Below are 16,500 nucleotides of genomic sequence, written 5' to 3'. Positions count from 1 at the left end.
ATAAAATATTTAAAAAAAGCATTTGATCAAAAATAACTGTTTGTTATACAGCATATACATCTGTTAAAGGGAGAAGCTCCTTTCCTTCCTTCCTTCCTTCCTTCCTTCCTTCCTTCCCTTCTTCTCCTTCTCCTTCTCCTTCTTCTTCTTCTTCTTCTTCTTTTTCATTTTTAAATATTTTCATGCATGAGTGTTTTGCTTGCATGTATGTAAGTGCACCCCTGTGTGCAATGCCCCTAGAAGCCAGAAGAGGGCATTGGATCCCCTGGAACTGGAGTTTTAGATGGTTGTTCACTATGTGGGTGCTGGAAACCAAACCTGGGTCCTCTGAGAGAGCAGTCAGTGCTCTTAACTACTGAACCATCACTTCAGTCCCCCATGCCTCCTTCCTTTTGAGACGGTAACACAGAGCCCAGGCTGGCCTCCAGCTTACTAAGTAACCAAAGTGACCTTGAACATCTGACCCTCCTACCTCTATGTCCTGAGTACTGGGATTACAGACATGTGACACCATACCTGCCTGCACCCTAGGATAGCTATGAATATGGTCCAACACAAAAATCATAAAATTACTTAAAACATTATGAGATTTTTGTTTTCATAACCTGATTGTGTGGTTCTAAAGCATGAACACTGTGTGGCAATGTCAGAAGGTTGGACACAGTTGACTGCCAGGCTTTGTGCCTATCTGTGCTTACTGAAAATTATCTGCTAATTATTGAAAATGTCATCCTTGAACAAAATACTGACCTACTTAATAGTTGTGCCATATTAATTTATGACAAGTGATCTCAAGGCAGCATCAAGCTAGCTAAATTTCAGAAGTAAGACCACAGTGAGGGCTCGGGGTGGGACTCAGTTGGTAAGAGTACCTGTCTCCCATGCAGGAAGCCTTGGGTTCCAGCCCCATCGCCACTTAAACTGGGTGTGGTGGTACACTCCTGTTATCCTAGCACTCAAGAGACCTAGGCAGAAAAATCAGGAGTTCAAGGTCATCCTCGGCTATATGAGACCCTATCTTGAAAAAAAAAAAAAGTACAGTGAAGACACTGTAGCCTGGATCCCAGCCTTGCCCCAAACCACAAGACCTTGACAAGATGACTTAATTGTTTGGGTTTATTATTCCTTGTTTGAAAATAAGGGGTTGGTGGGGCATGGTGGCGCATACCTTTAATCCCAGTACTTGGGAAGCAGAAGCAGGCAGATCTTTGTGAGTTCAAGGCCAGCCTGGTCTACAGAGTGAGTTCCAGGACAGCTGGGGCTACAAGGAGACCCTGTCTCAAAAAAGACAGAAAAAAAAAGAAAGAAAATAAGGGGTTGAGGGCTGGTAATACAGCTCATTCAAGGTACTTGCTGCCAATCCTGACAACTTTAGTTCAATCTCAGTCCCCAGGAGCCACATGGTCAAAGGAGAAATGAGTCCTGAAAGTTGTCCTCAGTTCCTCCACAGTTCCTCCACATGAGTCCTGAAAGTCGTCCTCAACATCTCCACAGTTGCCCCCAATAAATAAATAAATAAACAAATAAATAAATAATGTAATTTTTTAAAAGAACATTTTTAGGGGCTGGAAAGATGGCTCAGTGGTTAAGAGCACTGACTGCTCTTGCAGAGGACCTGAATTAGATTCCCAGCACCCACATGGTGGCTATGAACCATCCTAACTCCAGTTCCAGGGGAATCCGAAGCCCTCTTCTGACCTCTGTGGCATTGCACGACATGGGTACACTCACATACGTGCAGGCAATACACTCATACACATAAAAAAATAATAATAAAAAAAGAACATTTTTAAAATATAAAGGAAGGGGTTTGAACCACATTGTCACCAAGGTCCTTCCCACCCCAATGCATCTCTCTATTTACACCAACCTGTAGTTTGACTTTTGTTGTCTCTCCATCCAATTCTTCCATTGCATTCCCTCTCCTCCTGAGGACAAGATCCAGGTTCTCCATCTCTGTCTCATTTGCCATTGTCTGGCAAGAGCTGTTATCTTTTTCATCAAGCTCCAACAGTTCTGCAACTAGACAACCTAACAACTCATCTGTCAATTCTTCATTCTTTACTGAGTTCAAGATTTCTTGGGAAATTGAATCTTCATCATTTAACGTCTTTCCAAATGTTTGATAGGTGATGGACTTATTTTCTAAGCTATCCTGATCCAAAGAATGTGTCCAGTGTTGGTCTGTTGGGGAAGATGTACTTTCTGGGTTTTCTTGTAAAGAGAAACTTGAAAAACTCCCAAGTGTTTTAGACTTATCTGAAAGGCTATCAAACTCCAGGTAATCCATTAACACCTGGCTGCCATTTGTCTTATCAAGAGATGCTATATCCTGCTTTTCTGGTGACACATGCTTGCCAAAACTCCTCTCACTGAGCACAGCCCAGCTGTCTTCTGAAGGGACAGACAGGGTCTGGTGATGTAGACCTTCAAGTTCTTTCAGATCTCTGAAGCTTGCAGCAAGAATGTCACTGTTAAATTTTTCTCCTTCATCTGTAGACTCCTCCAAGAAGATTTCCTCAATGATGGATAGATCCGAGACAGGAAGGGATTCTTTCTGTTCAGGGAACTGCTCAGGAGTCTGGGTGAAGTTCATGGGCTGAACTTCATCTGTGGGAGACGGAAAGTCATTTCCTGAAGATTTCATCTGCCAATCTGGTTCTGAGACACCATCTCCACCTTCTCTACCTTTTGTGTGGCTGCTTATAGCCTTGCAACCCTTTTCTTTTGGAATTAAACCTTTGTGTTTTTGCTTAATGCCAACCACAGGCTTTAAAGGTTTACTATGTAGCCTTTTCTGAGGCAGTCTTGCTCTGCTATTGCTGTTTTTATCTCTTTGAGAAGACTGACATTTACTGGTGACACAGTGACCTGATGGAGCTGTGCATATCTCACGGTAATATCTGTGTTCATGCCGTTCTGCCTCTCGCATGTGACTATAAATAGGAGTCCCAAACATCTCATAGATTCCTGGTCCATTAGCAATTGAATTGATTTCTTTGAACATGTCACTATACTTCAGATCCAGGTAATGTAGTCTTGGCTCTGTTGTTTTAACAGGGAGAGGAACACAGGACTTTTTTATTCCTGGGTTTTTACAGATGCAAGGAAATGCTTGCTTTTTAGGTTTCTGGGTCTGATACATAGATTGCTTCTTTTCCATCAAAGGCATTCTCCTTTGAAACTTGGATGACTGGCATGGTCTGGGGTCCACAAGTTCCAAAGCAGGAAAAACCTGAGTTTTTATGCTCGTTTTATGCATATTAGGTTTAATGGAAGCTTGAATGGAAATTGTGAGATTCTGAGGTGCCCTGTTACTTCCCTTGGTTTTTGACTCTAACTTAGTTCTGTGTATATTCATCTGATGCTTGTCCTGTTCTTGGTGAGCAAGTATGTGGAAGCTATTGTTGTGAATGGTACGCTTTCTCTTTGGGAGATTTTGTTTGACTGTGGCTGGGTCCTCCGGTATTCCTTCTCCAGGGAATGTGATGTGAATAAGAGGCACCATCCCATTCATTTCTGGTTTGGTTGCTTCTGCTATTGGTATTTTTATATTTGTCTCTGTGTTTCTATCACCTTCTGGGAGCTCTTCAATGAGATCATCAGAGATTGCATTGCACAAGTTTTTAAGAACAGTAAAGTCTTCTAACATGGCATGTGGTTCCATTGCTTCTGCTTTGTGTAATGAATTGCTTTTGGAATCATTCTCGTTTCCAATCTCTTTCTTCTCCCCTGGAGTTATTTCTGAATGAGGGGCTTCCTGGAGCTTGCTTGGAATGGTATATACAATATCCGAAGCTGGTTCTGACATTCTGGCTGTCGAACCCTCCTTTTTCCTTGATGAAAGATATTGGGAGTTCTCATCTGCTTTTCTTATTTCCATACTGTGGCATTCAATACTCCTTTCCCTCTCTCTGGAAATATTGACTTCCTTAACATTCTCACAGGATGGCTCTTTTTTGATGCAAGAGATATCAATTTTGTCCCATCCTGCTATTTTCTGGGCTCTCCAACTTTCTTCCACTCCCAGATATTGTCTGGGATGATTCACCTTCCTTTGGAAAGAGCACATGTTTCTAGACCAAATGGAGCTGTCAGAAAACCTGAGGGTCTTATCTACCAGTCCTCTCCAAGCAGCTTCCTGATGGTTCTTTAATGAGCTAAATTCATCAGATCGGCTAGCCAGCTCTAAGAGCTTAGGTGCGGAGGATGTAGGGCTTGGGATTTCTCTTTCTCTCTCTCTTGGAAACTTGGGACTTTTTGCCATAGTGAGGATACCAGATCTCATTGGCAAAAGTGATGGTGGTGGCAGAGGAAACTAAAAGAAGAAAGAAAAAGTAATGAATGCAGAAATATATACAATACTATGTTCACTGGTTTAAAGTTGATTTGAAAAAAAAAAAATCTAACATTCTCATAAAGAAAGCCTTTAAAGTAAAAGCTATCCTAAAGGTCAAAACATTTTTTTCAGAGTTAGGGATCAAACTTGTGCATACTGGGCAAGTGCTCTACCACTGACCACATCCAGCTCCACTGATGTCACCAGACCCAACAAGATTACAATTTTATTTTATTTTAATTTTATATGTATGAGTGTTCTCCCTGCATATATGTAAGTGTGCCATGTGCATGCAGTGCCCACAGAGGCTAGAAAAGGGCATTGGATCCCCTAGAACTGGAGTTATAGATGGTTGTTAGCTGCCATATAGGTTCTAGAAATTGAACCCAGGTCCTCTGAAAGAGCAGCCAGTGCTCTTAACTGCTCAACTGTCTCTCCAGCCTCAAGATCACAATTTTAAAAATCAAAATCTGGGACTGGAAATGTAGTTCAGTTGGTAGAGTGTATGCCTAGCGTGCATGGATCCCTGAGTTTGATCCCTAGCACCATATATTCCAGTGCTGGGGAAATAAAGGCAGGAGGATCAGAAATGCAAGGCCATGTTTAGCTACACAGGGAGTCCAAGACCAGTCTGGACTAGAGTTCCTTTCCCTAAATAAAATTTTAAAATATAAAACCCAAATCTGGACTGGCAAGATGGCTCAGTGGGTAAGGGTGCTTGCCACAAAGACTGATGACCTAAGTTTGGTTCTCTGAATCCACAGAGTGGAAGGAGAGAGCTGACTTCCACAAGTTGTCCTCTGGTCTCCACATGCACACTGTCAAACACACACACACATACACACACACACACACACATACACACATGTAAAAAACAGTCTCAGGCTTGGGCTTTAGTTCAGTATACTTAGCACACATGAGGCCTTATATTTGATACTCATCACCAAAAAGGAAAACCATAAAACACAAAGTAACTAAAATATTATTCTCAGTAGTTTTTCAGAACCAAGATAAAACAACGCTTTAAAAAGCTAAAATTGGGGCTGGAGAGATGGCTCAATGGATAAGAGCACTGACTGCTCTTGCCAACATGGTGGCTAACAGCCATATATAACTCCAGTTCCAGGGACTCTAACACCCTCTTCTGATCTCTACGGGCATTGCATGACACAGGTGTACTTACATACATGCAGACAATACACTTATGTACATAAAATAAAATAATAAAATATTTAAAAGCTTAAAATATATGTAAACACTCATGGCTGTACATTTTTAAATACTTTAAATTTATGCATATGTATGTGTCTCTGTATGTCCATGCACAAGTATACAGGTGCCCATGGAGGCCAGAAGAAGGTGTTGGGTTCCCTGGATCTGAAGCTACAGGTGGTTGTGAGCCACCTGATGTGGATGTTGGGAACTGAATCCTGGTCCTCTGGAAGAACAGCAAGTGCTCTTAAATGCTGAGCCATATCTCCAGCACTGGTTATGCATTATAAAATCAAGGTTCTATGATATAAATCTTGCAGTTTTAAAATGAGAAACTTTTTTTTGGTCTTTTTGAGACAAGGTCTCCCTGTAGCCCTGGCTGGCCTGGAACTCGCTATGTAGACCAGGCTGGCCTTTAACTCACAGAAATCCGCCTGCCTCTGCCTCCTGAGTGCTGTGGGATTAAAGGAGTGCACCACCACACTCAGTTCACTTTCTATTTTCTTTTTGTTTCCATACGATTGATTAAAAAAATTTGAAACTCTCTTGAGAACAATGTAAACTTGTGATTGCATATTTTTAAAATTATGGTTCAAGGGTTGAAGAACTCAGAGTTTGTTTGTGGAACAAAAGACTCATTTTTTGGCTGAGTTGTTTGGTTGGGTGTGGCTTTAGTCTTGAAAATTAGCAACCCTAGGACCTGGGGATGCCACTCAGTTGATAGAGGGCTTGCTTGTTGGAGTCCACTGATTTACCTGTACTGATGTTGGAGATGCTACTTTATGTAAATGCTGCTGAAAGCATGCTTGACCATGCACAACAATGCCTCCAGTCAAGAATGACTGTTTCAAAGCCTGTATAGGCCTGTGTGTTGAGGCAGACAAAGGAACGCAGTGCCCCCACCCCAAATTATACAAGGAAATAACACTCTGGCCACTGGCCACAATGCCCTATTATGCTTAGCAAGTTTTCATTTGTAATAAACAAATTCTTTGCTTCAAAAATAATGTACCTAGAAGTCTTTTAGAAGTTTTCTCAAGATTGACTGCACTGAGTAAAAGTCACATTTGCCTATCTATGCAAGTTAAAGCAATAAATACAGAGTGGAATGGCAGACAATCTCCTGGTCCCCTGCTTTTGAGATTCTAATTAAGTGCTGTGCCTCTCCTTCAGGCTGTGCTGTGTCTCTTCTAGGGTTCTCTGAACCCTGACACACTACATGTAGTTCTTACTTAGCATGTACAAAGCTCTGGGTTCCATCTCCAGCACCCTATAAACTGGACACAGTAGTGTATGCATGGTAGTAATGCTAGCACTCCGGAGGTAGAAAAAGAAGGATCATAAAGTTCAAGGTCATCCTCATCTACATAGCAAGTTTGAGGCCAGTCTGAGCTACATGACACTCTGTCTTTATTTTTTGTTGTTGTTTTGTTTTTTTGTTTTTTGTCTTTTTGTCTTTTTGAGGGTCTCCCTGTAGCCCCAGCTGTCCTGGAACTATGTAGACCACGCTGGCCTTGAACTCACAAAGATCCACCAGCCTCTGCCTCCCAAGTGCTGAGATTAAAGTTCTGCGCCACCACACCCTGCTCCACACTCTACCTTTATAAAAGCGGGCGCATACCTTTAGTCCCAGTGCTCAGGAGCAGAGGCAAGCAGATCTCTGAGTTCAAGGCCAGCTTGGTCTATATCGGGAGTTCCAGGCCAGACAGGGCTACACAGACTCTATCTCGAAAAACCAAACCCAAAACAAAGCAAAGCAGCTTTTTAGTCTTCTTTGCCCTCCAAACTGTTTTCAAACTAAGCTAGTTTTTCTGATTTTTATTATTATTAACCTCTAGAGGGCAGTGTAACCCAATGCAAAGCATTTAACTTTGTAGTCATTAAAGAATAAAGTCCTTAAGTAGATGTTTCTTAGTGGGTTTTTTTTTTCCCATGTATGCAAATTCAATATCTAATAATATCAGATTATTTATAAACATGGAACTTGCATTGTAACTAAGAGCTATAACTTTATTTTTTAATATATATGTTTTAAGAATTTATTTATTTTTGTCTTATGTGTATGAGTGTTTTGTCTGTATGTCCATAAGGGCACCATATGTGTGCCTAGTACTTATAGAGGCCAGAAGAGAGCATTGGATACCCTGGAACTGGAGTTAAGGATGGATGTTAGCAACCACATGGGTCCTGGGAACTGAACCTGGATCCTCTGGAAGAGTAACAAAGTGCTCTTAACTACCAAGCCATCTCTCCAGCCCATAAGAGCTATAACTTTTAATTTTCATTTTGTTGCCAGCTAAGTATAAAGAGGAGGGAAGGGGAGCCAGACACTGGAATCTCAGGGTTTAGGTGACACACATGGCCTGGGCACTTTTTTCCATTGCTTGAAAATAGGAACTAGGGGTTAAGGAAATGACTCAGTAAAGTGCTTTCCTTGTAAGCACAAGAAGCCCTGAATTCAATCCACAGAACTCACAATTTTAAAAAAGCGCCAGGCATGGTAGCACAAGTTTATAATCCCAGTGCTGAGGAGACGGAGACAGGCAGATCCCTGGGACTCACTGGCCAGACAACCTCATCTAATTGGGGGTTCCAGGCCAGTGAGAGGCTGTCTCCAAAAATGAGATGGACGGGGCCTGAGGAATAACACCTGAGGTTGACCTCTGCCCACATGTACACGCACCAAGGGTTGGGGGAGGAAGAGAGTGAGAGCAAGAGAGTGGGAGGGGGGAGAGAAAGAGATTCTTGTAGTGCCTAAACATGTCCTTAATAACAGGCACTCATTTATTAAGCCAGTATGTTCTTTTTGACAACACTTCAGTGCTGACACATAACTATTTCTCAATGTCTTCTAGGACACAGAAGAGTAAGAAGAGAGCATAGTAAACCAAAAAAAATTTGTGTCTTCACAAAAGCTTTACTTATAAACTAGAGAAGCAGGAAAAACTCTCCAGCCTGGGGGTAAGAGATGAACAGCAGAAAATTACCTAATTTCTGGATGGATTTAAAAGAGCTGAGTTGAAGAGAGCTAAGAGACCTGTTCACCTCATTACACAGAGTTTGGGAAAGGACCCAGAGAAGAAACTCACTGGGCAAGGCATGCTTTTCCCAGGAATAATTTGCTACACAATAAATTGCATGAACCATCATTCTTTTCCAATATATTATTGCTGAGAATTTAGCTCTCAACAGTTCTATGGAGCTTGTCTCTAACAAATGAAATTCTTGTTTTGGTTTTTTAATTAATTATTAGTATTAATTTGTTTATTATTATTATTTTGGAGTCGTTTGGGGACAGGGTCTCCCTGCATCCCCAGCAGGCCTGGAACTCACCATATATACAAGGCTGAGCTTGATCTCACACAGATCCACCTGTCTCTGCCTCCCTAGTGCTGGGATTTGAGTCGTGCACCACCACGCCTGGACCTATTAATTATTTTTGTTTATGTATATGAGTGTTTTGTCTGCATGTCTGTGTGCCATTTGCATGCAATACCCGTGGAGGCCAGAAGATGGCATCAGATCCCCTGTGTTGGGATAAGTCTGGAGTGCCTGGACCGTAGAACATGGCACCCAGATTGGATACCTCCTAGTGAGGGTGGCAGGAAGCTGGCCCGCTCCATTCTAGGGACACTGTCTCTTACCCAACAACCCCCAAGCAAAACCATTAAGTCTCTAATCCTTTAATCCTAACCAGGTCCCTTGTAGATTATGCGACTGGAGGATAGGACAAAGGCCATGTAGCCTTAGTGGCCCCCTCCCTCCCCCTACCTGCCTGCCTGGCCTACCCAACAACAACCCCCGCCACTTTGCCCACAAAGCTTTCCTATATAAACCTCTGCTTCTGCCATAATAAACAGCTGTCCACTGACACAGCCTCCCGGGTGTTTTCTTCCCGTAGTACTGCCTGAGGCCCCCACCTCTCCCAACTGGTCTTTGTCCTAGTCCTGATCTTCCGCTATGGGGACAGCAGCAGTAGAGTTCGGCCGAGGGGGGCTGGCACCCTGGAACTAGAGTTGTTAGCGGCCATTTGGGTACTTGGAAATGAACCTGGGTCCTCTGGAAGAACAGCCTGTGCTCCTAACTACTGAGCCATTTCTCTGGCCCCAAATTTTGTTTTGTTTTGTTTTTTATTAAGTCAAAAATGCTACAACTAATCTTACCTCAATTCTTCGGCTACTGTATCTCATGTCAGAGGTAGGAAACTCTAAAACAAAAAAATAATAATAATAATTGGATAGTCTTAGTAGTAAATAAGTTTGTGGATAGAGTAATGGACATGCTAAGATTTGTGGAAAAGTGGTTGAAAGTAAGTTTTCTCCTCCACAGTAAACACAAAGTTGTGGAATGATAACAGAAAACCTCAGGCCAAGCCATCAGGAGGGGTTGCTATTATGGGTTTGTTTGTTGTTCATTTGTTTGTTTTTGAGACATGGTCTTCTATAGCCCAGGCTGGCCTTGAACTGGCTCGGTATACCTGAGGATGACCTTGAATTTTTAGTCCTCCTGCTTCCACCTCCTGAGTGCTGGGATTACAAGTGTGTACCACTATTTCCAGTTCAGTACTGGGGATCAAATCAGGGCTTCATGCCCTCTACCAACTGAGCCTCATCCCCAGCTCCTACGTTAGCCTTTGTGTTCCATGAAGTACTCGTCCCTGAAACGCTCAGGGTGCGTTCCCTCTTCTTCAGTCATTTCCTCAAGTTGTCTTCTTCATTATAATATGATTATTACCATTGTGTGTGTGATATGTATGTGTGAGTGCAGACATGTATGTGTCACAGTGTACTTGTAAAGATCAGAGAACAACTTTCAGGAGTCAGTTCTCTCTCTCCACTTTGTTTCTGAGGCAGGGTCTCTAATTTTTCTTGAGCTCTGTGTACTCTAGGCTAGAAACTGGCCTGCAAGTTTCCATGGAATTCTCCAATCTCCATCTCCTATTTCCTGTAGGAGTGCTGGGATTACAGATGCACAGGTGCACATCACTACATCCAGCATTTTTTACATGGGCTCTAGGGATCAAACTCAGGTCATCAGGTATGCATGGCAAGTACTTTTACCCTCTGAGCCATTGCATTGGCCCTCAAGTTACTTTCTTAACGTCTACCTACTTAAATCTCAAAGTGCCTGCTACCCTCTGAACGTCTGTGTCCCCCACAAATTCATATATTGAAATATTAACTCTCGATGTGATGGAATTTAGGGAAGTGACTATGTCATGAAGAAGGACCCTATGAAACAGGATTAGTGCCCTATGAAACAGGCCCAAGAAAGCCTTGTTCATGCTTCTTTATTACATGACTCAGCAAGAAGATGCCATACATGAACTGGGAAAGAAATGAGCCCCTACCAAACACCATACTTGCTGACACCTTGCCGACTGAGGTGTTTTGTTCTAACAGCCCTCGTGCTCCTATCCTGTCTCTTTCTCTTCATAGCATTTATTCCTATTTGATGTACTCTATTTTTTACCTATACCAGTTTATTTTCTGTCTCATGCTCCCCAACAGGAATGTGAATTCTGAAAGGGCAGGGTGACTTTGTCCAGCTCGCTACTGAATTTCAAGCAATTAAAATAGATCTTGACCTGATAAGAAAGTATACATTCACCTAAAGAATAAAGGAAGCACTGTGGAATATTGTGTGTGTGTGTGTGTGTGTGTGTGTGTGTGTGTGTGTTTGTGTATGCACATGTGTGTGGAGGCCAGAGGACAACTTCAGCTGTTATTCTTCAGTCACCTTGTTTTTTGAGACAGTCTCTCACTTACCTGAAACTTACCAAGTTCACAAGGCTGTCTGGACAGCAAGTCACAGAAATCCTGCAGTCTCAGCCTCCCCAGTACTGGAATTACAAGTGCATGCCACAATATTTGGCTTTTTTTTCCTGGGGCATTGAACTCAGGTCCTTATGCTTACAAGGCAAGCATTTTTCTGACTGAGCTCTGTCCCCAGCCCTACTGTAGAACTAACGGCTCACCTTAGTGTGTTTTCTCTTATTTGTGCTTTCTAGATTTTTAAATAAATACATAAAGTCATGTATGTGTATTTGGCATGAACATAAAAGTAAAATTGTTTCGAGAGACAAATAGGAAGGAGGAGGGGTCAGAAAATGGAGAGAAGGGGAGCATAAAGGGGAATATGTTTGATATACAATATATACCTATGTGTATACTTAAAAACTAAACATAGGGGCTGGAGAAATGGCTCAATGGTCAAGAGCACTGGCTGCTCTTTCAGAGGACCTGGGTTCAGTTCCCAGCACCCATATGGGGGCTAACAACCATCTATAACTCCAGTTCCAGGGGATCTGACACCCTCTTCTGCCTTCATGGGCATTGTACACATGGGTATACTTACATACATGCAGGCAAAACACTAATAAAATTTTTAAAAATCAATTAAAAATAAGTAAACATCGCTAGAGAGATGGCTCAGCAGTTAAGAACACTGGTTGTTCTTGCAGAAGACCTGAGTTTGAATCCTAGCACCCACATGGCAACTGACAACTGTCCGTATCTCCAGTCTCAGGGGATCCAACTGCCTCTTCTGACCTCCTTGGGCATTGCACAACATGGGTGCACTTACCTAATGCAGGCAATACACGCATACACATAAAAAAAATAAGTAAACATAATCAAATGCTTAACTTACCTTCATATTTTCTTTGCTGCCCCTTCAGAACACAAGGAACCTCTTCCTTGGTTACAGACCTGGAAACACTTGATTCTAAGCAACGTCTGGGTAATGAACGGTCCAAATTCCCATCACAAAGTTCCTTGGAACTTTTTTCGCTTTTCAAAAGTGAAGTCTGCACGCTTAGGGTCTTTGTACCAAGGTTCACTGTCTCCATTTCATTTAGGAGAGAGACAGAATATGCTTGTCTCTCCTCTTGATGCACAAAAGTTACCTGACTGAAAGGGGAGAGATAGATTAAAACCCATTTACTGGTATAGTTGGATCTGAGATGGTCCCTCTGTCTTCAGTGTGGTGCTGATGAGGGGGTAGCACCTAGTAGAAAGATGTTAGTTCATCAGGGGGACCTTGTAAGGGGATATTGAGACTCCCCCACCACTTCCTCTGTCTCTCTGCTTCTTGGCCATCATTAAGTAAGCAGCCTTCTTCCTCAAAGGCACCCTGATGCACCCTCATATAGTGAGGGATGAAATCTCTGGGTAGGGACCTGCCATTGTCTCCTCCTTTAAGAGTTAATCCAGTTGGTGGGTCCATGATCTGGCCAACACCCCTCAGGAAGGTGAGGTCACTTTGAGTTATGTTAAAGAGATAGGTGAAGTAATGATCCCTTTAATGAGAGAATGTACTTTTCCTTCCCTAAATACCCCCTAGCTCAGCATCTCGAAGGACCATAGACAGGCACTTTGTAAGTCTGCCTGCTTTCCTGAATTACTCAGAAAAGCCTAACTTTTCCTTTTCTTCTTTCTGTCTCTGTTCTAAGCATGCTGTCCCTACCACACTGGGCTTTACTCTTTTTCTAAAGCTCCCCTTCCCACCAGGTACATGGCTGACCTCCATGCCAGCCTAACTCAAACAGCATGGCGTTTTCCCCTTCTCCATTCTCCTCCTCCAGGCTGCTACCAACATTTACAGTTTGTCAGAATGGGCTTTTCCTTTTAAACTCTAATAAAACTGTCCTTGAGCTTCAGTTTGAGTCCATTTTAATTCTCTTATTAATGAGACTAAGAACTCCAAGGAGGGCCCCCAATTTCCATGATATTATCAGGCAATCATGTAGAGGCACCCCAATATTTCCAGTAATAGTACTGCCTTACCATACCCTGAAAAACTACAAAACCAAAGTTACTATGGGATGAAACTTCTAAAACTGCAAGCCAAAATAAACCTCTCCTCCTTGTAAGTTGATTGTATCAAGTATATTGTCACAGGGATGGAAAGCTAACCAATACATTTCCCCTATCTTCCTTATCTTTTTATTCTCTCCAGGGAAGGAATTTCCACAACAGCTCTATAGCCTTGGCTGACCTGGAACCCAATGTGTAAACCAGGCTGTCCTTAAACTTTCAGCTACTATTCTTTGATGGTGGCACGAATGTTTTGAGGTAACCAGCCACTTTCTAATTGGCTTTAAATCAATCAATCCTCTCCACAAGAGAAAACACATGCCTGGTACTGCAAATCTGGCTGAGAACCCATGAATCACAGGCCTCTGGGGTGAACTTAACTATTATTAGTTTGCTAAATGGATGCAGTATCAAACTGCCCTCTAAATTTATATCTTTCTACCAAGAATTAGTGTGGCTCTCAGACCTTGTTAGAGAAGTTTCTTTGTGCAGGGTATGGTGGTTAATGCAGAAACTCACAATTGGTCAAAATGCAGAGGACAAGTGACTCAGCCACAAATGAGTCATCTATATCACACCCCTTTCCTATGACTCAGGGACCATCTAAGTGGAGGGGTTGAAAGAGTGTAAGAGTCAGAGGTGAGGGAGGACCAGGGATAAAGAGTGTCTTCTGGGCATGACAGAATCACTGCACTCATGAACTCACAGCAGCTGTGGTTGCCTGCACAAGATCTGAGATCAAACCAGTCAGCATCCTACAATGGAAATAAAAAAGGTTTCATGAGGCATCTCCATCCCTAATGGAGGAGATATGGCGGGAGATATGGGGGAAGGAAAGTCAATTTTCTTTAAGACTGTTACTCCTGGTAGGTGGACCACACCCTGGTGGATGGCTCCATACCCAAAAGTATATGGACAGCACAAATTGGACTCAATTGGTTATTAAATTATGAAAAAGAAGATACAGGGGGCTGGAGAAATGGCTCAGTGGTTAAGAGCACTGACTGCTCTTGCAGAGGACCCAGGTTCAATTCCCAGCATCCACATGGCGGCTACAAACTGTCCTTAACTCCAGTTCCAGGGGAATCCGACACTCTCTTCTGATCTCCGCGGCATTGTACGACACGGGTGTGCTCATATACATGCAGGCAATACACTCATACACATAAAATAAAAATAATAAATAAAATATTTTTAAAAAAGAAGATACAAAGTTGGGGGATAGGAAAGGGAGGTGACTCGAAAGAATTAAGGGGACGATTTTGGGTGAATATTATCAAATACATTGTATGAAATTCTCAACTAATTAATGAAAATATTTATTTTAAAAACCTTGTGGTCATCCTTCTGCCTCTCACATCTGAGTGCTAGTGCTGGAAGGACCAGTTTTAAAATTTTCCAATTCATTGTGAAATGATACTTTTGTCAAATATAATAAAAACTCGAAGCTGGGCATGGTGGCATACACCTTTAATCCCAGTACTTGGGGGGCAGAGGCAGGCGAATCTCTGTGAGTTGGAGGCCAGTTTGGTCTACATAGCGAGTTCCAGGCCAGCTGGGGCTACAAGGGAAGCCCTGTCTCAAAAAGACCAAAACAAAAAAAAATATGCAATAGAATCAAATCACGCAGAAAACAGGTGCCATTTTGCCATCATCTGTTCAGTGCGCATAGATTATTTTATCATATTGTTTTACAGCTTTTCTTTTTTATTTATTGTTTTTATTTTATTTGTATGGTGTATTGCCTGCATGTGTGTAAGTGCACCCATGTCATGCAATGCCCAAGGTATCCAGAAGAGGGCATCAGCTCCTTGGAACTGGAGTTACAGACAGTTGTTAGCTGCCATGTGGGTGCTGGGAATCGAACCCGGGTCCTCTGCAAGAGCAGTCAATGCTCTTAACTGATGAGCATCTCTCCAGCCCCTGCTTTACAACTTTTCAATGGTCATCTTCAAATTCTGTACTAACCTTATCATACATTGGTTACAGGGCTACAGAACCTTATTTTAGATGGTTTTTTTTTTTTTCTGGAATATTGTAGATATGCCATGACCCTGGGGACAAATCTGACCTTTAGCCTGTTTCTGTAGCACACGTTTGTGTGTACATACATGATGTGTGTGTGTGTGTGTGTGTGTGTGTGCAGGTACACTTCCTGTGTGCACAAGTGTGGAGTCCAGAGGAGGGCACTGAGTGCCCTACTCTAGCTTTCACTATCTCATTCCCTTGAGACAGGGTGTCTCACTGAATCTAGAGCTAGGCTGGCAGCCAGCATGTGCCATGGATCCTCCTGTCTCTACTCCCTACAGCACTAGGGTTATAGGAACACATGCAGCTCTGCCCAGGTCTTTTCATGGGTGCTGGGGATCTGAACTCAGGTCCTCATGCTTGCACAGCAAGTGCTTTTACCCCCTGAACCATATCTCCAGCCCATTTCTGAAGCTTTAATGGGATCGCAGACACACTCATTAATTTAACATATTGTCTCCAGCTGCTTCCAAGTAACAACTGCAGAGCTCGTCATTACAGTAGACTCCATTCATATGGCCCACACACCTATAATACTTATTACCTGGCTCTTTCCACTTAATATTTATTGTGACCCTTGTTTGTTTGTTTTTTAAAGATTTATTTCATTGTTATTTGTGTATGTTCATGTGTTCATGTGGATGCCCAAAGAGGCCAGAAGACACAAAAGATTCCTTGGAGTTGGAGTTATGGGCATTTGTGAGCCACTCAGTGTGGATGCTGGGCTCTGAACTCAGGTCCTCATGATAGAGCAGCAAGCACTGTTAACCCCTGATCCATATTTCCAGCAATCCTTGCTTTTGAATGCTGATTTGAATTGAACTACTAAAAAGTTTAGTTGCCATACAAGTATCATCATTTTCTGCTTAAATTACAATCCAGTACCTGGAAGGAAGGATATCCCTTACTTGCTTTCTTGTAAATCTTCTTGACTGATTTCTTGAGGAGGCTCTCCTGGAAATGTCACAATAATCTCAACACCTATGGAAATTGGTGACAGGATAGAAGAAATAAGAAAGCAATGAACTCCAGTGAACACAAAGTGCTTCATTTTATTTAAAATCTATTTTAATAGCTAGGGGCTAGGGTTTAGCTATTTTCCTC

The 16,500-nt window shown here is 42.4% G+C and overlaps 1 protein-coding gene across 1 annotated transcript in view; it reads right to left on the bottom strand.

Moving 5' to 3' along the window:
• Positions 1-16,500, bottom strand: part of Map3k19 (mitogen-activated protein kinase kinase kinase 19) — a 32,486-nt gene that overhangs the window by 6,234 nt on the left and 9,752 nt on the right. Inside the window, exons 5-8 of the mRNA XM_008832452.1 lie at positions 16,305-16,377; positions 12,203-12,462; positions 9,715-9,758; positions 1,871-4,318 (exon numbers count right to left, since the gene is read on the bottom strand). Of these exons, the coding sequence (XP_008830674.1) occupies positions 1,871-4,318; positions 9,715-9,758; positions 12,203-12,462; positions 16,305-16,377 (2,825 nt within the window). The remainder of the gene's footprint in view (positions 1-1,870; positions 4,319-9,714; positions 9,759-12,202; positions 12,463-16,304; positions 16,378-16,500) is intronic.

Source organism: Nannospalax galili, unplaced genomic scaffold (genome assembly GCF_000622305.1).
Source record: "Nannospalax galili isolate Female #2095 unplaced genomic scaffold, S.galili_v1.0 scaffold995, whole genome shotgun sequence".
Classification (NCBI taxonomy): domain Eukaryota; kingdom Metazoa; phylum Chordata; class Mammalia; order Rodentia; family Spalacidae; genus Nannospalax; species Nannospalax galili.
Note: the sequence above shows the minus strand (reverse complement) of the source record. Positions and strands in the feature narration are given on the sequence as shown.